The sequence below is a fragment of the Cupressus sempervirens genome, chromosome 5 (genome assembly GCF_028749045.1).
Source record: "Cupressus sempervirens isolate cs-2001-9-10 chromosome 5, ASM2874904v1, whole genome shotgun sequence".
In the NCBI taxonomy this organism is placed as follows: Eukaryota; Viridiplantae; Streptophyta; class Pinopsida; order Cupressales; family Cupressaceae; genus Cupressus; species Cupressus sempervirens.
The window spans coordinates 271,762,363-271,788,412 of NC_143122.1; the positions used below are offsets into that span (position 1 = coordinate 271,762,363).

The 26,050-nt window shown below is 33.8% G+C and overlaps 1 protein-coding gene across 8 annotated transcripts in view; it reads right to left on the reverse strand.

Annotated features, from left to right (window-relative positions):
• Positions 1–8,292, reverse strand: part of LOC149555614 (uncharacterized) — a 44,972-nt gene extending 36,680 nt beyond the window's left edge. For 2 of the 8 annotated variants that reach the window (XR_016364531.1, XM_089829733.1), the window contains exons 1-2: positions 7,983–8,152; positions 2,762–4,260 (exon numbers count right to left, since the gene is read on the reverse strand). Coding sequence is in view for 7 of the 8 variants with exons in the window: in XM_089829733.1 (XP_089685859.1) it covers positions 2,762–3,649 (888 nt within the window). In the remaining variant the exon portion in view is untranslated. Of the gene's footprint in view, positions 1–2,761; positions 4,269–7,913; positions 8,153–8,198 lie in introns of those variants that run through there. The other 6 variants (XM_089829737.1, XM_089829740.1, XM_089829736.1 and 3 more) reach the window with 6 other exon arrangements.
• Positions 8,293–26,050: the final 17,758 nt, after the last annotated feature.

A 26,050-nucleotide genomic window follows, 5' to 3' on the forward strand; every position in this document is an offset into this window, starting at 1 on the left:
ATCAAAATTGTGGATATCTTCTGATCAAATATATCCTTAAAATTTGTCATTCCCAATATTACCAACGGTGTAATATCTGTCTTGTGTTTATCCTCCCTAGCTAAGAGGGAGTGTTGATGTTTGGTAGCTTTAATCGGATAAACCTATGAAGACATATAATTATTTATGAGATATAATTTATATATATGTGTCCATTATATATGAAATCTAAGTTTATTATTATATGACAGAAATATATATATATATATATAATTAAATTTGTTATTATATTAATTATCTAATTAACAAATAGACATGTCCCATGAAGGGACATGTTTGTTCATAGCTTATGCTCATTATAAATAAGAGATCACTGCCATTTGGAATATGCATACCTAATATGGCAGCGCTTAGTACATTTGCAACAACCCTGAAAAATAACAAAAAGGTGTCAATTGTGTGTGAAGATTAGCTGTTTCATCCTTTATAATTCAAAAGTATCATTCGGAAAGCACTATTGTTAATAGTCCGGTACCCATATTCAAGGCAAAAGCATTGGCGGATATTTATTTTATGCAAACCCCCCTCAATGTATCTTCTATAATGTGCATACTTTTATACTTTGTCTATGGTTTTTGTTCCAAGGTAAGCTTAGAATTGGTATAGGTTAATTTAAATCTCAGGGAGCTTCCCCTCCAAAGTTGAATAAATATTCCATCTCAAAAATAGTTTCATGGTGTTGCCGTGCAAAAGACAAACTCAGTCACTTACAAACGGTAAGTTAGCCTATGCAGTCCCATAGTAGGAAAGATATGTACTCCCTCAATATGCATATCTCCTTGATCTTGTGCCTTCAAAACTTAAACATCTTTGGCTTTAACCTTGAATGCAATCCACCAATTGCTCACTAACAATTCACCTATCTCTACTTATTATGAAGAAGAGAAGCAAACTTTGTGTGAGGAACACTGTGAGAAACTATTGAGGTACTCAATAGTTTCATGGTGTTGCCGTGCAAAAGACAAATTCAGTCACTTACAAACAGCAAGTTAGCCTATGCAGTCCCATAGTAGGGAAGATATGTACTCCCTCAATATGCATATCTCCTTGATCTTGTGCCTTCAAAACTTAAACATCTTTGGCTTTAACCTTGAATGCAATCCACTAATTGCTCGCTAACAATTCACTTATCTCTACTTATTATGAAGAAGAGAAGCAAACTTTGTGTGAGGAACACTGTAGTCTAACTTTGTATTTGAGCAATCAAATTGCCATTGTTATATTGTTTTTGTTCTCAAAGATTCAAAGAAAGTTTCTAGAAATCATACTCATGACAATCTGATTGAAAACCATCATCATAGATGTCTCATGTCTATTAAGAAATTTATAATACGATGAATTCAACCAAATTATCTGGGATGAATGAATTATCAACACTTTTGGGAAACAACTAAACAAACAAAATCCCTTCAAAAATTTCAATATGAGATTCATACAAAAAAAATGATTTACACTGCAGCATAAACAATGTTACGGCTAGGGAACAACAATATTAATTTTTGAGGGTACAAATATGGAAGTTGAACCAACGCTTGCACAGAGTGTAATCAGGCTGTGGGATGGACTCTAACAAATCTTTGAGCCTACTCACTATCAACCATAATGAGTTGCACCAAAGTTCTAGCTCCTACAGAACACATCCCCGTTGATGACACAGGTGACCAGTTGATAACTTTTTGTATAACAATATCTTAGGCTTAATAAATTCCTACCTGGACCACTCTATATGTCGAGATGCTAATGTTTTCATAAATGCTTTAAAAAGACCTCGCATACATTTTATTCTTCATCTTTAAGTCTATTAATGCCTTTAAGATACGCAATGATACAAGACTTGGAAGATACAACTGTAATTCACAACTTATAGAATCAAATCTGTAACACAATACGTCATAGATTTAGAATAATACAATCTGTTAGGGTTGAAAAACCACTTTTTATACTATTCTACGTGTAAAGCATGCCAATGTTTTGATAAATACTTTATGAAAGACTCCATAGATATTCTCTTCTCCATCTTTAAGTCTATCAATGTCTTCAAGATGTGCAACAACATACAAGATTTGGAAGATAAGATTGCGATTCGCAACTTGTAGGTTGCAAATTTGTAACACAATAAATACTAATTGGGAAGAATAAAAGTCATTTAGCTTGATGTTCTTGTACATTAGCTAGACCTTATTAGCAGCTACACTTTGGCAAATCCTTCAATTATTCATTACAATGTTCATCAGTCCCATTGAGTTGCATGGTTTTTTAATTATAACAATGCTGTTTTCTTGGCTTTCTCATATTTTGAAATGGATTGAAGATTTTCTTTTGTCTTGATTTCAAATTTCAAAGCAGTAAGCCTCCCACAATTAATCTACTGATTCAGGTTTCTAACCAGCTTTCCGTTGAAAGCTCATTTTCATGATTTTGACTCTACGTGACCAAAACATTGAGCATAGGTCAAAATGAAAGAACAGAGAAAGGAGGGGTCCAAAGGTGACTGTGCTGCTAACATCAGCATGCCATGACACTCATAGTCTCCAGTGGTATGTTTTAGATAGAACATTAAAGGTCAAAGGATGAACCTACAAGTAAGCAGTTACCAGCCAACAAATGTAGACCATTTCATTTTCTAATGTCTGAGCACTTCTTAATTGCTTGTAAGTAGGTTGTAAAAGAACGCCAAACATTATCCAGCAAATAGAAAAGAAAAACGGATAAAACACAGTACCTTTCCAACCCGAGGGGCAATCAACCAAGCAAGTGTAACAGTCAATAATCCAGTGGCAATCAGAATCCCAGTTCCTTCAACAACCCATTTTGCACGTGGATGTATATTAGGATGAAGGTCACCAATGGGCGCATTGTAGACTTCATCAGCCGTAGCTTGTGAAACAGTTGCTGTATGCAAGCGTGGATTAAACCATGATGCAATCTCAGTAAGTCGTTGCCGCCTTACTGCAGCCGCTGCATCTGGATCCACGCTAGGATTCAATTGAATACGTGTAGAAGCCACCTCTCCAGCAGCTGTTCTTGCCTTTAGTGCTTCATACTCCTCTACAGATGCTTTGACTTTGTTCACATCTGCAAGTCTAACATTCAATGCCTCACTCCCACATATTTCACAATGAATTGATCCATGGCTAACAAACCACCGTAAGATACAAGCATAATGACCTAGTGCAAGCTCATTCTTGCACTGGCAACCCAACTCAATGAGATAATCATTATGATTTAAACCTAGACCTTCTTCTATGTCTCTGTCACAAAAAAGGACCTCTCCATCAGGGCTCACATATTTGACATACTCAAGTGTTTCTACTTTCTCTTTTTCAGAACATGAATGGCTTGGCACACACTGTTTATCACCCTTGACAGATAAAGACTTCACACTGAAACTCTGTGACCTTCTGATTAAAGGGGGTGCGATACCCAAAAACTGGAGAGCAGCTTCTCCCTTGTGGTCAGGTTCTGTACAGTGGCAGACCCTACAGACCTCTAAAAAATCCTGCTCATCCTCACCTTGATCTGAACCAACAGACACCCGGATATTTTCATTCTCATGAATAGAGACAGGTTTCTCATCTGCTGTGCCTGATTTTCCAGCTGGTAGCCCCATTAGTTTCAAATTTTAAATTGAAGGAATAAACTTCAGATAAATCTAAACTGTTTGCTCCCAAAAAAGTAGTTTCTACCTACCCCTTTGCAAATCAGACACTTGTCATTTAATCAATCCATCAATACCCTTAAGCGTTTCCCTCTTAAAGTGCCAAATACATTATGCCTCTAAGTGCAGAGAATGGAGAACTTAGATAAGATCTCTGCCATAGATTGGAACAACAATCTTATACTATAGTTGGTCATAATGAAGCCTACAAATCATGCCCCTAAATCAATAAATGCAAGGGCAAAATTCAGGAACTCTTATCATTGCAGAAAACCTCTGACTGACACTCATAAGCAATCTGCAGTTATGATAATTTACAGGGACAAAATTAAGTATCTTGAAATGTCAAAGTAGTGTGGAAGACTCTGATGTCCACTGTGTAATCCCTACTCCAGTATTGCCAAGGATACAAAAGAAATATCCAGGTCTTCATCGGTCCTTATATGTATGTATGCAAGCATTTGTTGATACTATCTGCTTAAGCAAGTTGTAGAAAATTGATGCTTCAAACAACAGATTTTTCTGGGCATGAAATTTGGCTACACAATTTAATGTGCTTGCTTCTGCACTCCTTGCCAATGAAATAACTTAATAAGTAACATTAGCAAACAAATTTGTGAGACAAAGCATTCTTCAAAATAAATCTAAGCAACAATCAGAAAGAAAAGCCCATAGAATTTTTCCCTATTATGCATTGTTCATTTAAATTTCTTAAATAATTTACATATATATACTACAGACCAACATGTAGTGGAATCTATTTACATTGTGGTAAAGAAAAAATAAAAAGCAGAATTTTCATTGATCAACTGCAATAAAACCATTAAAAAAATTGATTTTGTCCAAATATTTCAACACTGCTCCCTGCAATGACCCTCTTTCAAGAGCACAAATATGATGTCCCACATCTAATTGAAATTGCTTAGTTCAATTTTCCCTTATCCAGGAGAGCTTCCGTAAGTTTCAATATTTACAGTACGAATGCACAACATAATGACAATTCATAAAAAAGATTCCATTACGGTATTTCTATAAAAGAAAGTTGAAATAACAACGTAGTTTGAAGATATATCCTAGAGGATAGATGTATGATCAAGGGGCATATAAAAAATAGCAAGGTTAAAATGGCCAGGTGATGTATGAAAGACACAAATCAAAGTTAAATTCTGTAGGTAACTTGTTCAGTTAGAATCCTTTTACATACCAAAATCCAAATAGTTATCTCAACATTAGAAAAGCCACTTCATATCATAGAAATCGGAAACACATTGTAGTGTGAGTTTTTACAATAGATTAATAAAATGGAAAATGGAAGTAAACCAAATCTCTGCTCCATTTTATTGTCTATCCTAATTCAGAGGTTCAAGCAAAAATGGATTCAGTGCCTTGTTTGATATGATCTTCTGTTATGAATCTTCATAGCTCCAACAATTAAATCAAAATGTCAGTGAGAACCAAGAGGACAGACAGAACTGTATAAGAGCCCCAGAGAGGAGGAAAACCTAGGTTGCATGGATACGTGTACCCACACCCTTGGGACACATACCCACATACCCAAGTACCGGATACACGTACCCCAAGTATCAGGTACTTAGTGAAGAGCATCATGGCCAAGGACCTTGATTAAGATTTCTGATTTTGATTCGGTTTTCCTGTTGGCATATCAGCTTCTTGTTTATCAAGCTTAGTTCAATACGTAATCAGTTTGAAACTTTGATACAATACTCATCAATAGTAAACCCTATCAGTGTTCAAGTCAGAAGTTTATCATTTGCAATATGTCATTGTTATATGATTTATGATCTTCTTGTTCATATTTAAATTCTGCTTTCTCTGCTATGCATCTAAATATTTATCATGTATTATTACTACAAGCATATTACTAATCTGAAACTGAAAACAATGCATTACATTTACAACTTTATCACTGTTCTTGTTTCAATAAACCATTGTCATGACTCATAATTTGGATTTTCTATAAATATTAAATTATATTAGAAATAAAAAGTTTGACGTGCCCAAGTACCCCCGTCCCCTATATTGAAAAATAGCCATATCCATACCTGTACCCGTACCCCTAAGCACCCAAGTTTCCCCATCCCCATGCAACCTTGAGGAAAACAGATCCATGGTTTTGTCATGTCACTCCCACGTCCTGTCTAATTTATATGGCAGTGAATTTCCAAGAGATGATGCATATTCACTCTTTTCAATCGATGCCTCGAATAAATTGACTGGAAACAGACATCCCTCTCTGGAGGTGATAGTAAGAAAAAAAAAAGAGAACAAGACTTTTGACAGTAGAACAGGCAGAGCAAAGAGATGTTGTCAAGAATAGGCTAAACTAGAATCTTAACTGTTGATAAATGAGCTCTCGCACAATTTTTCTACCATAAGCTCTTCAATTAATAGCAAGCAGATGTTATAACAAATACACTAAAATAGATAAAAATATACTTTCCAATCAGCTTAACAGCTATAATCATTAGCGGTCTCCACTAATTACTACATTACTAGTGGCATATTTTATGAATTGCAGTACTCCTGAATATAATGCCCATAATATTGAGGCTTTGGATTTATGGCGATTTAACAAAGACATTATATGTTGTAGTTAATAAATAGCAGAAATGATCCTAAATTGACTAAAATGTCCAATTTTGGTCTATGCATGTCACCACAGCATTTCCTTCAAGATTTAAATCCTGACACTGAAAATACTGAATCAGTGAATTATAAATAACAAAGTCAGGGGCTGATGGTGACAATTAATTTAGACAAAAATATGGTAGAACATACAAATTAGACAGATCACATCCCAAACTAACTTGAGAATGCATGAATTACAAAGTTTCCACTTGATCAATTTACAATATACCAAGCAATCATATAAATAGATTGCATAAGACTCTTCATCTTACACACAAAGGTCTCTATGAGTCCCAAAAATAAGACCCTTCATATTTCCACATACACAACACTTCATATTTTCATACGCATTCCTCTTCGCATGATATATGACACATGTCTTTTTGCATAATATTAACTTAAATTTAATCACAAATACCTCTTTCAACAGAAGATAACCATAACGGTCATAACATCCATATTTCTATCTCATAAAATCAGAGATAAAGATCTCTGTTGCAGCTACAAACTTCAACATGGAATCCTCCGATTATCCCTCAACACAGATTTTTAAAATTCATTGAAGACAAAAAAATGTACTGGTTATTAACAAAAGAAAAGAAAATACTTTTTATGATTGGAAACATGCAGTTGTCAATGCCACACAAAAAGTAATGCAACCAGATAATGTGGCTTTCCAATCTGTGATGCATATAAAGATTCTGATTTGGAATATCTACAGTTTCAAGGTACAGATACTTGAGGTTCAGTTCTCTCTAGCATTAATTGGTCTGTTCTAATGCGCATTACCCAGAAGTATAAGGAGGAAACAAACAATGCAATCATATCTACCCCGTGAGAGTCCATGCTTAGCATGTCTTGTATTAAATCTTGCATTCCATCATACTATATCTCAGAACTTTGTCGCATTGGAAGTCTGTTTTCTTTAAAAGAGTACAACTTCATACAAGATTCTTGTTAAAAATATCACAATGTCCTTGAAATTCTTTATTGCTAAGGCTCCATGATATTTCTGCACTGAAAGTTAATCAAATTGTAATTTTGAGATTCTGTTGCTCATTTCACATATTTTTCATTTGCAAAATATAAGTGGAAACAACAGTGTACATAACCTCGCTGTTTATTCTCAGGTTTTTTAGCAAAACTACAATTTATCTTCATCGTATAAACGCTAATTGACATATATGCAGGAAAACATCATCAAGTTTCAAAAACATAAATAAATAAAATTAAAAAAATCTTGACTATTTAAACTCCAGATCGAATTAACGCAGGAAATATATCCACAGAATTTTGAAAAAAAATATAACTTTGAAAAAAATCGGTAGGACGAATCCATTTTCAACAGATAACTGTTCTAAACCCTCTAGTTACATTGAAACGACCAAATCGGCAAAATAGACTGATTATCTCTTACACCCTCAACAAAATCGAAAAATGACCAGAAAAGAACCCTCGAAGGTGAAGAAAACCCTCATTTATTAAATCAACATCATAATTCTTGAAAGCTAAGCAACTTATCAACTAAATTCTTCTAATATATCTAAATCATGGAAATAAAACCAACCTAATACTGGTAAAATGTCATCGATAGCTTCTTGTAAATGCTTGAAAATAAACAAAAGCAAACACTCACCAAACGTAGATTTGTCACCCGAAAGCAATAGGATTAACAACAAGAACCGATTCGACTATGTATAGTTTTAAAAAATTACAGATAAATAAATTATGCCCCACTACATATAAATGCGTTAGTGATACAAGCCTTCACCTAAATAATGGCCACCGAGATACAGTGACCAGTATGATCTGGTCTTGCTATCTAGATGACAATTATATAATAGGAATATACCATTTTCTATGTTAATTGACGGGGCCTCCTTGGATTTAGTTTGTCACGTGAGAATCTACTGAATTTGTAAACAAAGTCATCTATTTGTTGACAGCCATTAAATTGTCTAGTTGCAGTAGCACATTATTATGATTATTAAAAAATGAAGTTAGATATTTTTAATTTTTTTTAAATAAAAGCGCCACAAGAGGCTCAATTTCGATGTCTATATTAAAGATATATGAATAGAACATAAATTATTTTAATTTACAGTATCTAATAGATATTTATTGGACAATATCAAGAATATATTAATGCTGAAATTCACAATTATTATTATTTATTATATTCATTTAAAAATAAAATAAAATGGTTGATTTATAAAACCTATATAATATATGTTTATTTTTTTTTCCCTTTTTCTTTCAACAAGAATAGCAAGACAGTGAATTTAATATGTGATGAAAGAAAAAAGAGTTCAAACTTGTCGAAGACTACACATCATACTCAAAACGAGTCACCCTACCACCAACTATTCTTACTATTGAGAATATGAAACATCCTTATCCAACGTTCCAAGTTTGCCATCATAAAAAGAAAGAAATACAATAACCATCAAGGGAAAAGATACTAAAACAAGAGACTCGGAGGAACAAGAGTTCAACAAAACAAAAAATTGAAAGCAAGGGAGAAAGGAGGAGAAATATGTTGGACAATAAGTCAAAAGTGGGGGAGATCAACATCAAGGAGCCTTATTTTCTTCCATGAACATCCAAATTGAGAGTGAGCAGAAGAAAAAACTATGTTCTGCAAAGAGATTAACCTATAATGTGTTTTAAGTGATAAAGTATTGTAGTCATGCATGGAACCACCACCTCAACAAGCTCTTGAATCTCCCATATGGTCTCTTGATAATGAACACAAATGAGAACAAACTTATTGAAGTTTAAACCTCTACACGGACAAGATAAGTAGCAATAACTAAAAATTCAAAACACCTACCAAAGAGGCAATATGGAGTATGAATTATGTTGCTTGAAAAGGCAAGGTCAAGTAGAGAAGGTTGAGTAATGTGGTTACAACTTATGGCCATCATGTGAACTGAGGGTCCTACACAAGACACATTCATATGGTTAAAAATCTAGAAATAACCTCTGTAAATAAGACATTTTGAATTTAATCTTGTATAATTCATAGCTATCCCACAAACCAAGCAAGGGTTGTGCATAAGATCCATACATATGGTTAAAAATGAGATACAATCTCTCTACATAAAGCATTTTGAGTTAAATTTGAATCGCAACCTTTCTAGAATCAGAATGATAACCTCATTAATTTTGTGCACTTTTGAGTTATTATGGTTGACAATTGCTTGCAAGGATGCAATGTTGCAAATATATCATCTTCTAATAGTTGAGTAAGACCAATAAAACTAGAAAGAAATGTGTCAAAATGGATTGCATGTTGATATATTTTTTATTGTAGATTTAATGAAAGAGGTTGACTCAAAATCACATTTTTTTTCTATAAAGACATCGATTGCAATCAATCATCCTCTTTTTCCTTATAATTGTGTATGGATTCTTTAGCATTTTGGAGTATCTCTCATAGGAGGATGAAGGTTTAATGTGAAAGTCATCTATTGACTTGACTCTAGATATAGTTGTAAATGTTTCTTATCCTTTTTGTCTCTCCAACATCAATTGTTTCTCTATGAATTGTTAGTCCTTGTGATTTTTTGTATTTTAATAGCTCATACCATTGTGAATGGTATTTTCCTATGATTACCAAGGGATATATGTACTATTGGTATGAATTTAGATCATCTTCATTCCATGGGAACCTTTTATAGGTTTCAAACCATGTTATTAAACATATGTGGGAATTTCTGCTAGTTTTGAGCCAAAGTTGTAAACATGTCAATGACTTCACATAGAGTTCCATTTACAAGCTTTACATGTGTCCATATGTTGGTTGTGAACATGATTCATTAGCCTTTATAAGTAGCACTTATTTCTTGAGCTTTTCATTGTTAGATTTGATATTCGGTTCACTTTTAGTACTTTTTTTAATGCTCATTGCAATTGAACGGTTTATTTCTTTTAGTATTTCTCTACTATGTAGCCTTACTACATCATTTTTGGTGAATAGATGTTGCATTATTAAAATATTCAATTTTCATCTAGTGTAATTTATTTTCTTGTGTAATTCATTAACAATTGTCAACCTTCTTGTGTTGAGGTTTCATTTTGTATGTTGTGCAATGTCTAGCAAATTTGGGTTTGGAATGAAGTTTCACCTTTTTGGCAAAATATTGTTTTTAAGGTGATAATTGTTGTGAATTGTTGTCACAGTGCTATCATGTTTGAATGTGATGTATAGATAGGTTTGTCCATTACATAAAGCTATTGTGCAAGGTCACCAATTAGAATTATGAATAATCCACCAAGCCAAATATGTTGCTAGTGAAGAAATGTCTCTCATAGCCTTGTGTCTATTCACAAAAACAATTTGGGTCCTATGAAACCCATCTCATTAATAGGACATATAGTGTGCACTTAATCTCTTCTTAGAATATGGTTAGCATCTTTATTGTAATGGTTACATTTCTTTGATAGGGATTTTTAGTGCAAAATCAATTGTTGATGCATGCATGTTAAATGCAACAATTCTACTAGGAGCTAGTATAAATATTGGGTTATTTGGATCTATTTTCATTCTCTAGAGTGTTTCTTATACAACTTAGTAGGTATGATTTTCATGTTCCTATGGTCCCTTGAATGATCATGTGCAAGGGTTTGGTTTGAGTGATCCTTGCTAGTTGGTGTGGTGTCATGCAAATATTATGGTATTACAACCTAGTCACACTTGTAGTTATGATAAAATTCATGTTTTTCAAGAATTTCAAGTTAACCTAGGTTAGTTATATTTGCAAGTCCCATTCATGAAAGTAGTTGCAATTTTCTCATATCCATTTTATTCATGTCTTGTTTTCCTCTTCTTAAAGGTAGGATCTTCTTCAATGGTGTGATTTACGTATCATACCTCATATTTTCTACCATTTAATTGCTTCCAATTTTTTATTATTGTGTCTTTCATAACTATGTTTATGTTGATTTCTATGTTTTGAAAGTGTTTGTATAATAGTGACTCACTTTGATAAAATGTTTTAGAGTATTCTAAATCTTCCTTTGGAATGTTATATAATTTTAGGAATACATTGACAATATTAGTTACTTTTCTATCTTTCTATTTATCCTCTTTACTTCTCACAACATAGGAGAAAGGTCATGCAGATTCAAGTAGTGTTACAATTTCAAAATCTTAGGGCCAATTGATCTAAGAATGTAAGTAGTTAGGTTGTAGTGTGCTTTCATTTGATGTTTTTTTTAACTGGTGCAACACTTTACGACCAATATTTAGAGATTTGGAAGATCTATTACACACAATAGGGGGCAATTTTTAAAGCATATGGCATGTTTCTTTGCACCTACATAACGGTCTATCACAAAATCTATAATAATTTTCCTATACACAGGCAACAACCTACAACATAATAGTAAATTGTGGACCTCTTGTATGGGAGGTCTTGGGTTTGATTCTGCTCAAGCTTGAGCAATAATAACAATATTCAAATTCAACAAATAATAATAAATCCTGTCTTTGGCCTATCACCTATAACCAAAAAAAAAAAAAAAAAAAAAAAAAAAAAAACTATACATTGTGAGGGTTGGGTCACCTATTTTTTGGCTAATATAAATTCTTGTTAGCATATCAATGCAACTTTCAAATGTTCTATTTGCTTTTGTTGCATATTTTGCAATGTATTTTAGAATGTGTGATTGTGATACAAGGATTTAGCAATCTATATTGGCTCTGCACAATAAGATTATTTTGGGATTGTGTATGTTTAATCTATCACCATTTCTTGTAGGTTCATATTTCTTTGCACCTATGTTGTCACATGACAAAGTAGAGATAGTTGTTTCCTTCCATGGAGCTTTCTATCCACACTATGGTTTCCTCTACCTCTTGTGCGAGAAGGTCCCCTCTCTACATTTTATGTGTTATTGAATGTGATTGGTTATGTCTTCATAGTCCTTTGAGGAATATGTGGAAAATATTTGAGCCATTTTAATATGCAAGGATCGTTGAGCGGAGATTGGTGTAGTGTGTTATTTCTACATCATAAACCACGAGGGTTACATGTGCTAACATAGAAATAAAAAATTCTTCTTTCTTTTTCAACTCCCTTACTATTATTCCAAAATTGAGTTTTTCCATGTCCAATGTATGTGGAAACTAAATGCACCCATATGCATCATGAGAAGATCCTCAATGTTGTCACACATACTAGTACCAATTTTCTTTTGCACTGAGGAGCTTTTACATGACTTCTTGGAATATTACAAATTGTTGATGCAAGCATAACGATGTGGTGTGAGGATCATTAATTACATTATCTAAGAGATGTATGTTGGTTCTCAGCATTGATACATTTTTAATTGAGAATAAGTTATGGCCTTTGTGTCTGTTACACTTAATTTTAAAAATAGAGTAGGAGCCACTATTTGGTTGATCATGGTTGACAATTCAACTTGACACTTGTTCCAATATGGTCATGTTCCTACCATGGTAGATACAAAGTTCATAAGTTATGTTTAGTGGTGAAAATAGATGGGGATAATGAGTTTTTAATATAAACTATGTGAGGTAAATTCATTAACTAACCATTTCTAACTAATATTTAATACAAGAGAAAGAAGGGCTTCCAAACATAACTCTAAATATAGCCCAAGTTAGATTAGCAAAACCCAAATGTATAAATGGATGTTAATGTTAAACTCAAATTATATCAAGGAAGTACTCAATCAAGTCCTCTTTCATGCAATGTAGGATTTGACTAAAGATGTAAACATATAAATGTGCAATTAGACTAATTGATTAAATGAGAAATAGAGGATAAATATAATTGTTAAATGCTAAAAATTAACCCAATTGAGATATGAAATAGGTCTAGTATAAAGAGTGAAATGAATGATAAAGTGCTCACCTTGAAATGTGTAAAGGAATGTGCCTTTTCACTATGGAAATCATAGATTTGAGACTATAAAGGAACTTCCAGCTATAGATATCACATAGAAAACTCATAAAATGTTGTTTTTATTAGGGCCTTAGGAAGACGTAAACCTAGTGCAACATGTTCTAGATAGCTTGCAATGAAGTCACTGTGTCCTCGGGACATGGTAGAGTCACTATGTCCCCGAGACACAGTAGCAAAGTTAACCCAACTTCTTTGGAAATTGTTCACCGAATGATTTCCAAATTTGTGGTTGCAATTTGGTTATCTTGCTCTTGCACATAGTAAAAAAATTTTTTTGTTTTGGGTCAATGAGCGTTTGCCTTAGTCAAGCCCTAGATTGAGGAATCAACCTTGAAATTGAACTGTAAATATGAAAGGAAAAGCAAGACAAATTGAAGTATTCACCTTGCTTGTATAAAACCCTTTTCAATAAGCATTTGCAATGCCTGCATGGTGTAGATGTTGAATTCACAATTAATGATATAAGAAATCTCCACAAATTCAATAGCTACACCAAAACCACATCATGGATCCATGAATGTAAATGTGCATCAATGAAGAAGATGATGAATGACTCAATGTATATCTCCTCCCTTGATAACCAACAAAAGCTAGATCTTGAAGAGGAAATGCTCAAAAAGGATCCTTCAATCTTTGAATGCTTGAAGGAAACCTTATTGCATGAATGCTTGAACTTGAACTTGAACATATGATGATGGATAATTATGGATGTCAAAATGAGATGCCTAGTCTTTCCTTTATACTAGTTTTTGGGTGCGAAAACAAAGCAAGTTGATAGGACTACTCGATTATTAAATTTATAACCCCAAGACAAAATTGGCTCTAGGATTTAAATCCCCTAAGAACAAGTTGACTTGGGTCAACCTATTCCAAATTAAATTGACCTGGGTTGACTTATCCCAAAAGAGGTCAACCCAGGTCAACCTATTCTAGGTTTGACCCACAAGGATCCAATCTTAAGGTCTAAAAAATGGCATAGGTGAAAGTGAAGCATACAAGGCATAAGAGGAGAAAGAGATGATTAAGCAAAAATACATATGTGGTCCATAAGGTCACTAAAGGACCGAAGCTAAAAGGTCTTAATAATGAGTGAATCCATTTTAAGGCAATACATATAGGCCCCACTTTAGCGGGAGCACGAGTTGCCTCAAAATTACAATAAAGTAGATCAAAAAGCAAGAGTTGATCTTATCGTGACTAAGGAGATGAAGAAACCATCAAGCCCCTCATAGACTTGAGTATTCATCATATCAAGAGTCGCAATAAGAGAGATGTAACTAGAAAGAAAAGTGCATCCAACTCACCCAATAAGGTTTGTATTCCTTATTGTGTACTACACAAAAAAGAAAGGTGTGTTACAATAAAAGATGGTGTTAAATGCTCTAGCAAGCATGTGCAACATGCTAGTCAACCCAAGGAAGATGAATTGGATGGTCTAGCAAGTGTGTGTTGCATGCTAGTAAATTCATTGAAGGGGTTCATCCTTAAGGGAACTCCATGTCTTAAAAAGAAAAATTAAAGAGATGACCTAGGCATGAGGATGTGTGTGTCCTTGAGGGGTCATAAAGGAGATTAGGCTTCCCTTACTATCAATAGTCCAAAGAAGGATTAAAAATGATCATGCCTCCCAAACAATTAGTAATTCAAAGAAGGACCAAAAGAAACAATCAGACCTACTAGACTACTAGTAGTCCAAAGAGAGATCCAAAAGAACAAAAATCAAGCTCCCATGAACTTCAATAGTTCAATAGAGGAAACCAAATTGTCAATGTGTGTGTACAAAAGTGAGTGAAGTGTATTCCCCCATGTTAAAGTGATTTCAAACATCTTAAGGAGAGTAATGGTTGCAATGGAAGTGTACATGCATCACCTAAGAATGTTTCCACTATGAAATGGCCCCAAGAGAGAATAATTCAAGGGAAATAAACACATAAGAAAAGAAAGGGCACAAAGTGATATACTAACTTTGGGGTCAATATGATAATATGATAATATGCACTATTACATCAGGTATGAAATGTCATCATTCCCCAAGGGAAGTAGAATGTCAGCACAATGAAGGAAAAATCATGTAGGATATACACAGAGGAGTCTTTGGGGGCTAGCAATACAGAGACCAAAAAGAATCGATGCTACCATGTCACAACCATCCAAGTAGACTACACAAGGGAACACATACAAGCAATAACACAAACACAACATGGCATGTAACGATGTATAGAACAAATGAGGTGCAAATAGAAGAATGAGTAAGACCATTTTTATTCTTTTATCATTGTAAGAATTTGGCTTAGGGAAAAATTCACCCAAGATCAAGGAACTCAAGCACAAGCACAACAGTAGACCAGAAAGAGTATGATCAGAATATCAATATGTATTCAATTCAATGTTAAAGTACACTAGGAGTGTCTTTATATAAAGGCCTTTGGAATGCTTCTAGAATGACTAGGAATCAACAACATGATAAGTCATACAACTAGACACATATCCACCATATGTGGATTATCCTCCATTAAGCACAGAAGTAAGTGTGATTATGAGAGGATAAGCCTACAAAGGTGTAGCACACAAAATAATGTTGTAGGCACCATGTGCTAAAATAGGAGTGCAAATAACTGTGTTGTCTACATGAGAACTTAGTTAATTATGCAAACTCCAGTGTTGTAGACACCATGTGTTGAATTAGAGTTGCTTACTTATGTGTTGTCAACATGACAACTCATAAAAGTATGCAAACTCCTAAATGCCTCACCTAAGAAATAATAAAATAATGCATTAACCTAAGTAAACTTATGTAAAGTGTAAATAGTAAATACATATTTACACCAACACCCCCCCCTTAAGTGCAACTCAGGGGAATGCACTTAAGCTTACAAAAGCTAGGATGAAATGCATGATGGGTCTCGACTACTAGGCCATATTAGGTACCCACGTACATAATGAAATGCAATCTTTCATAAAGCAAAGAAAGAGGGAAAACCTCATGGGAAAAACCCTCCCCCAAAAAGAGAGATGAAAAAACAAGATGCATGGATGGATGGAGTAATCAAGACCCCCCCATTACGACATACATCAAGTATATATAAAAAAGAAGTATGAGAAGGACAAAACCCCATAAGAGGAAAAAGTCCCCCCCATAAAAGAGAAGGAGACAAGGTAGTCCCCCCCTCTAAATGTAGTGTGCCACGAAGTGATAGCTACTCCAATGTAGAAGTTGATCCATGACCGCTGAATGATGTTCCTCCCCTTTGGAAGAAACAATGGCAAAGGTACAAATAAGATGCTTTTCCTATAAGTAGAAAGAATCTTGATGATGAACGGTGTCTCAGAAACTTGCTCAACTATCTCTGGGTCAATACTAATGGTCGCTCCTTCCAATATTGCTGAAAAGAAGAAGTGCAAGTCTAGCACGGATGGAGTTACAACATGTCCCAAAGAACCATTTGTTTCCTCAAATGATAAAGAGACCTCTTGCAACTATTGTACATAAGGATCCACAATCATATCAACTTGTGAAGACTGATCATGTAGAGAATGGACAGGAGGGTCAGAGTGAGCCCTCGCAACAACTGGAGAAGGATCGTCTCCAGCAAAGAGAAGATATAAATCATTAAAGATGTCTCCCAAATCTGCTATGTGGGACTCCACAAACAAACCTTCAATGTCTATTAAGAGGTCATCTGCAGATGCTGGAGCTGGAAGACAAGGTATACCCTATTGTGTTGAAGTACATGAATCTATCACTGTGGCAATGGATGAAGTATTCGCCTCAACAAAGAGAAGATGAATATCATCGATAATGTCTCCCACATCTTCAATATGAGACTTCACAAATAGCTTTGCAATGTCTAGAAGGAAGTCATCCCATGAAGCTGAAGGAGGAAGACAAAGCTTTTCCTGCTACACTAAATATGAAGCATCTGTGGATGGAACTGAATCAAGAGTAGCAATAGGAGCATCTAGAGGTGTGATCTCATATGGAGAGGATGTAACTGCAACTGGAGGTAAAAGATCTTTTGGGAATGGAAGAATGTGTGGATCTCCATACGGCTCCCAAAGATAGATCCAATAATCATATAAATTAGATGACTTCATGTCATCAAGTGAACCCATAACCTCCATATCCATATAGAGAAAGAGTGTACGACAAATGAGGGAACTAGTGTCACCATCGTATGAAAGTCCTTTCGTATATGGCAATGCATTATGCTAACTAAGATAAGTGATAACCAATTGACTCCACTGCTGATAGTTTTGTGTTGTCAAGGTAATTAAATCTTCCTCATCCATGATGTACTAATCAATATACCCCCCAAAATGTAGAAAGAATCAATTAACCCCCCCTAATGTATGGTTTGGCACTTTATAGTTAGTGCGACTACAATAGCCAATTTACGGCCTATTTCTAAAAGCAGTATTTCTATCCATAGAACCTATAATCTAATTGCAGATCTGGAAAGTAGACAAAAAAAAATTCACTTTCAAAAAAAGTAGAACCTGATTATGTGTCCAGATGAGCCCGTACAAAGCATTTGAAGTGGCAAAAATTGGGATTTGCAAGTTGCAGAAAAATTCAAGAACATAGATCTCAAACCACTTGCACCAATGTGTAGATCATGAAATTTTACCCCAAAAAAAAAATTTGCTCACAAAAAGGAGTCCATATGAGGGAGATATCACTGTTTGAAAATCACCTCTATTATTATTTCTCTTGAATCACCATTGTTGTGCCTCCAAAAATCAATTGACTCTAGATTTTAGCTCAAATGTTTGATTTTGATGAAACAAAAATCAATTTGGGGTTTTTTTGACCTTCTGAATATGATGTCAATATCTAATTAGCACCGGCAAGCTCCAATCTTCACCTGTAAAAAACTCTCCTACTGGCCTGATGGCCAAAAAAAATTTAGACAAAATATGCAGATCTGAAAAATAATGCAGAGAAATTGTAGAGACTGAAATAATAAAATATGCAAATTTGAAAATTAAATTCAAAGATCTGAAATGATCATACCAAATTTGCAAATTGGGCCTTCGAGTGTCGATTTGCCTTAAAATTGACTTTAGCCCAATATAGGCGAATTTATAGTTGATTTCTCACTGAACTAACATTCCAAACGCAATGGCAAGGTCCGCTTTGGCTCTAGACGCTCCCAATGACTACGATACTCTAGATCTGGGTCGAGGTGTCCTCAAAGAGGTGAAGCAAGAAAATGGTCTTGAACGACTATGTGAAGAGAAATTCCCTCAGATTTGATACCATGTAAGAATTTGCCTTAGGGAAAAATTCACCCAAGATCAAGGAACTCAAGCACAAGCACAATAGTAGACCAGAAAGAGTATGATCAGAATATCGATACGTATTCAATTTAATGTTAGTATACACTAGGAGTGCTTTTATATAAAGGCCTCTGGAATGCTTCTAGAATGCCTAGGAATCAACAACATGATAAGTCATACAACTAGGCACATGTCCACCAGGTGTGGATTATCTTCCATTAAGCACACAAGTAAGTGTGATTAGCCTACAAAGGTGTAGCATGCAAAATAATGTTGTAGACACCATGTGCTAAAATAAGAGTGCGAATAAATGTGTTGTCTACATGACAACTTAGTTAATTATGCAAACTCCAGTGTTGTAGACACCATGTATTGAATTAAAGTTGCTTACTTATGTGTTGTCAACATGACAACTCATAAAAGTATGCAAACTCCTAAGTATCTCAACTAAGAAATAATAAAATAATGCATTAACCTAAGTAAACTTATGTAAAGTGTAAATAGTAAATACATATTTACACCAACAATCATCTTGTGCCAATGGAGCAATACGAATAATCTAAAATGATCTAGAAAAAAAAAATGATTATATCATCTTAAATTTGAAGGACTTCAATTTAATGATGGTTTAGCACCCATTTCATGTGATTTAACCATGATCTTCATTTTCTCAGTTATTCTTTTCTATTTTTATTCCCTTGGATGGAATTGAGGCAAGTGTAAGGAAACTCAGGTGCAGAAACAACTTCCTACACTAATCCCTTAAGGAAAGTATTGTGCAAATTCCTATTAAATCCTTACAATTTTAGATTTGATATTATGTAAACAATAATATTGAAGTCAACCATGGATACAAAAAATAGATAGAGAAAGAAAACACATAAACACAAAGATATATTAGTGGGGAAAAACCTTTCAGTAAAACAACCCAACCCCTCCAAAACCTGCACAATGTATTATCTTCAACATAGAAGGTTACAACACACTTGCAATGCAAGTTCTTTCAGGAGAACAATGACACAGAAGACCAATCCAATAGCAACATACCATACCAACAATATACTTTCTCACTCTACCAACTACAACCCTAAAAATGCTTATATCATGCACTTTCCCTTTTTAGGTAAACTTCCAAAGAACAACTGTATTAGGGTTTTACCATTCTCTGAAAAATAGGAACCCAAATTTTTTTTAGGGTGATGCCCCAAACCCCACACATGAGTTGGAGACTCGAGTGTATAGTACTCAATGATCAATTGCCACATGTCTTCATGTCTCCTCCCATCATCAAATCTTCCAGAGATAGCTCTTACGTGTCATAGGAATCTGTCATAACCGTTTCAGCCATGATCTCCTTACACACAATTCAAGATGCTAACACATACAAGTGGAGTGACACATCAACATGCCAACTAGACATGTATACTCACACTTAATTACATTATTTGCAAAAAAATACATTTACAAAACAAATAATAAGAATAGGAACTATCCAAGGTTGAGATACCTTATTCCTAACAATAAGATCTAATGAATCCTCCTTGGTATTCCTATTCTTGTCATAAATTTTGAGGTAGGACCTGTCCCTTTGATATCCTCCCTTTTCATCTCACAATCAACAAAATCTCTTTTCCACACTGAAACAGGGCTTTTCTCGAGATTTTCACCTAATTTCCCAAAGTCAACACATGTTGTGGGACCCTAGGGAATCTCAAAGAATTCTAGGACCTTAGGTCAAGGGGTATTATGTCCCAACCCTAGATTAGGGACGTAGTGCATCCCTTATTAGGATTAACGAGATAAAAATAACAATTACATGCAAATATAACCAATATCAAAAAATAATAAATTGCACAAAAGAGAACACAAGACACAAAGATTTAACATGGCTCACCCAATCCATGGGCTACGTCCACCAAACACCAAGTCCAATATTCTTATTATCCAGTGACTACAACCCGATTACAATCTGTAATCCTTTACAGCTCAATACTGTTGCAAGAAGCTACAATCTCATCATACATAATGAAATCCCTAACCCTAAGCCATTTTATACAAGCTTTTTGCCACTTACAAAATTAGATATATAATAAGTCATTCAATAGAAAAATAGCAGCCAACACCTTTTACAATAATAAAGTTGGTCGAGCTTTTAGGGGCAATGCCCCCAAAAAACCCTCACAAGGGCATTGCCCCTGAACCCACCCTGGGAGCGTACATGGGGCTCTACCCTAGGACCTTGCAAGGGATGCTTAGAACCCTAAACCCTCGTAGTAAATTTTGGGGGAAACTACACCGAATAAAGTGGGGGAAAATTAACCTCTAAGTTTGATTAGGCTCCATGTCACAACATCTCTATTACGGGACCTATTTTGGGTCCTATGTAGGGTGAAATGTGAAGTAGAAGTAGTTGTAAACACATCACATAATCCAAGTCATGAAACAATATCATATAACTATATCTCAAATAACTCTGAAATTAAGACATGCATGAAAGAGGCCCAAAAGAGTTTGGCAATCAAAACAAAAAAGCAAACTACAAGTGGGCATTACAACAAATGTATAGATATATGTACATATACATATATATACACATATATGCAAATATATATATGTATATATTTAATTAATTAATTAATAATTAATGTATAAATATTATTATTCCTATGATTAATGATAATTAATTACATAAAAATAACAATATATAAGGATGTATTGATTTTCAAGGCAATATTTTAAGTAAATAGAACTCACACATAGATAAAACATGATAAAATATTTTAGTAGGAGAAATATTAGCACATGAAGAAAATAAAATGTTAAGCATAATATTTCTTGTTATTTCTCACTTGATCTTGTCTCTATATCCACTTGATTCCAAATGAAGCAATTTAGGGTGCTTATAAAAGAATCAAAATAATTTTTCTCTCATCGATCGACCGGGCAACCGAAACAATGACTCAAATCAATCCCAACACAAGGGTCAAGAAGGGGATCCAAAAGTGGGTCCCAACCAAGGATTCCATGTATCATCAATGACATACTACATCTCTGATTCCCAAGCACATAAACCCCTAGGATTTCCTCAAGGTCCCAAAACAAGTCCTAGTTTTGGAAAATTGGATGCAAATCTCAAGAAAACCTTGTTTCGATGCAAAAAAAAGGATTGTGGTGATTGGGAGAAGAGAAAGGGAGGACCATAGTAGATAGGTCCAACCTCAAGCTTTGTGCCATAGAAGATCCATTAGATCCTTCCTAGATTTTGTCTAGGAGAGATAAAGAGAGACATGCAAATAAATCTTAAATGCAGATTTGTTATTAAAGTACATTAAATAGGTACTAAAAAATCATTAAATTGAAGTGCTTCCAATTTGAAATGGTACATTTAGCCCCCACTATAGTGATAGGCCAACACTGGAGAAAATAATTAAGAAATAGTTAATACTTTAAATAAGTTTTAGCTTGGTCTAATCATGTCAATATGAGAGTGTAAGCTTGTGAAAGGTGTCCAAGTAATATGCCATCAAGGGGTGATAGTTGTGAAATGAGGGATTATGAATGCAACTACAACACGTGAATCTATGAAAAATAATATAAATCCTGGTGACAGGAACTGTCACTTCCTAGTGAAAGGAACATCAGAAACAAAACAAAAAAACATTAATCTATAAAATATTAAAAGTAATAATTTATGAAAGAAATAATGATAGCATTAATAGTTGTGGAAATAATACATTCAGATCTAAATTAACTAATTTGAAAAATTAGTAAACAGATAAAAATGTGAACATCTAATTTATCAAATAGATTAATTACAAAATTAAACACTTAAATAATATATTAGAAAAACACACTAAAGATATACAATTGTGCTTCACCAAAGAGCAAGCCTTGACTCCTCAACTTGCATGATGCGTACAGTAAAAACTACACTACAGTGACCATGAAAAAATGGTGGTTTTATTTATTTTAGAATAATGGGTTTGGATGTACAATAGTTTCTTCTGCATAAAGATATATCCATTTGCATGTATTGCACGTTGCTTTTATATGCACAACTACAACAATTTTTACAACAATTTTGATAATACACACCATTCAAATAATAGTAATATAACAAAAATCAGTTTCATAACAAGAATAGCTAGTTTATTGTTATCATTTGGAAAAATAGTATTGTCTTCACCCGTCATTTTTGAGTCATGGGTTTGAAGTGGTTATACTATAACTAAATATAACCAATGTGTTTCCTGTCCACACAATATTTGGAAATACATCCCATTAGAAAAAAATTGTAGCAGCAAAAATGGTTGGTGTTGGGATACATCTATTTCCATATTCTACCACTTAAACCTCCACATATTAAATATTCCAACATAGATATGTGTTGATCTCCTCCATTTCAAAATTTGCATCACATGTTTCCTTGGAATCTTCAACATAGTTTATTTTGAAAGCTAGAGTAGTATTTTTAAATAATAGCATGAATAAGTTGTGGGCCAACATTATCCACAAAAAAATATGTCTCGAATGTGACAGGAGGTTCTCATCAAGGAGGCGACATGAAGGTCTATTCCACACATCAACATATTGTGGTAATAAAGATTAGTAAAAAGAAATCAATGATTAAGTTTCCATATTTTAATCCCACAACAATATTAAATACTACTTATATATATTAGATCATATGCAAGGTAAACTAGTAAAATGGGACGAAATGGGATGGAAATGGAATATGGAAATGAGTATGAAACTAAATGAAGTGTATTAAAATATGGCATAGAATGGATCATAAATGGCTCTCATCATGTAGCTGGATAGGAGACTATGTGAATATGCATGCTAAAGTAAAGAAAAATTTTAGTAAAGAAAAATGATATTACAAAGTCCACGACATCAAGATCATGCAAGAAACCATTACTATCTGCAACCTATAGGACATGTGTTAGTGAAAAATAAAATCACTAAGACCTACTAGAGATGATTATGTGAGGTTTATAAGTGCTCATATGCCCCCCTTGTTTTAGCTTTCTCCTTAGGAAAGATGAAACAAGGTGACATAGCCATCCCTATAAATTGGGTTTGCATAATGATGAAAAATACTTTTAAAACCAATGAGGAAGTTATGAAAAAGCATTGCATATTAGAGTCCATCCTCCTCACACCACATATCAGAGAGATTTGGGAGTCATCACCCAATGGAGCATAGAGAGAGAGAGAGAGAGAGAGAGAGAGAGAGAGAGAGAGAGATGATGTATATGATGATAACAAAGGAATATTTTGTATGATGCCTTCATGTACTAGAACTTGATGGTGTGTGTGTGTGTGTGTGTGTATGTATTATGTATATATGCATACACACATATAAATATCTAGACATATATTTATATGTATATATGTAATAGATATATGTATAGATATGTATATGTATGTGTGTGCACGCACGTGTGTGTGTGTAACATTCCGCTTGGTAACCCAAGAGAAATAAAGCTAACATGTAACAAAGTTTACTAAACTATTTTTATTTTTTTTTATTTTTAAAAGTTTAAACAATATCAAATTAACAATACGGAAGCAATATTGACTTACATATCAATTTCACTTATGCAAATACAATACAAATTTCATTCCTTTAGCATTCCTTCATGATGAGTCACATTTTAGAAGTTTTATTAATTAGTTCAAGTCTCAAGTACAATGTCATGATCACAAGGAAATAACACATACATCATCTCATAAGCAAATGCATAATCACAACTAATACAATACATCTAATGAATAACATTCATTGGACATGTCACAAGGTATGTGAGAATAGATACAAGAACACCAAAATACAAGATATATGACAAAATATATACATCAATTGAATTTTATACTTTTGGAGAAGAATAAGAGTGATAATGGTACAATTACACTCGCGAACATCTTATAATTGACAATCTAAGGGGGACCCAAATGGTAAGAAGTCACTACCTCCCGACCGTGTGGTTACCTAGTCAAGCTCCCACTCCCACCATGTAGGGAGAATAATGAGAGATTTTCATATGACTAATCAATCATATAAAAACCCTAGGCAAGGAATCCCAATAGCCAAAACTACCTCAAGGGTACACAACTATTGAAGAAGAAAAGATAGTCAAAATTGAAAGGACATTCAATCCAATACCAACACCACATACCAAGTCAACATACATATATCTAGTATCAAAAATCAAAATATAAAGTCAATGAAAGATAACCACTTCAAATCAAAAGCCACATGTCAAAAGTACAACAACCAATGAAACACCAACTACCATCAATGAAAGTAACTCATCAACAATGAATACAACACTAGAGGTAAACACAAAATCTATAGAGGAGACTCATGCTACATACTAGTGAGTGTCATCACATGGTCAAACTACTTGAGTTACCATGGACTGGTCTCTCATTAGACCCTAGACCCTCAAGTGTTGAGTTACCTTGGACTGGTCACTCTAGATCCTAGACCCTCAACGTGACACATGGGGAACTAGAATACCCTCTCACGAAGATGAGGAAAACTAGTCATACCTCTCACTATGTATTATCCCATTCTCATCCTTAGCCTATACAAGTGCTCAAGGCATGGGTGAGACAAACATATCTAACTTATCTTTTTAATGTGTGTTTAAATATTTTTAAATTACTATGTTATCACTTATTACGTAACTTATAATTTAAAACTATGTTTATTTATTTTTTATTTTTTCCTCAAAGTTAACCCAAACCCAGCTAATTTTGGAAGCATTAAAATAACAAATCTATTTTTAACAAAGCATATTATAAATAAATATGAATAAATTATGAGATCATTCTAAAGAAAATATATCTTATACCATGTTTACTTAAATTTTATCAAATATTATCATTAAATACAAATCAATTTAAAAATAATAATAATTTAAACTAAAATTATTATTTTTAAACATTTAATAATAAATAAAAATTTATATAAAATAATTTATTTATTTTTAATCATTTGTTTATACCCCAATGGGATGACGGTGTTATCCTTTGGCAGCCACAACTACCTTAGGCAGCCAGTGAGTTGCCCTTGGTAGCTGTGGCCGGGGTGGGGCTTGCCCCCCTCCCCCCTTCCCCCTCCCCCACAAAAAAAATAAAAATTATTATTTATTAAAAAATTACAAATAAAAGATATATAAACACACACACACACACACACACACACATATTACATATATATATATATATATAATATATACATATATAGATTACATATACATATACATATATATGTATATATATATACACACACACACACACACACACACACACACACACACACACATATATATATATATATATATATATATATATATATATATATATATATATATATATATATATATATATATATATGTATATATATATACACATACATATTATACATATATATACATACATACATACATATTATACATATATATACATACATACATGC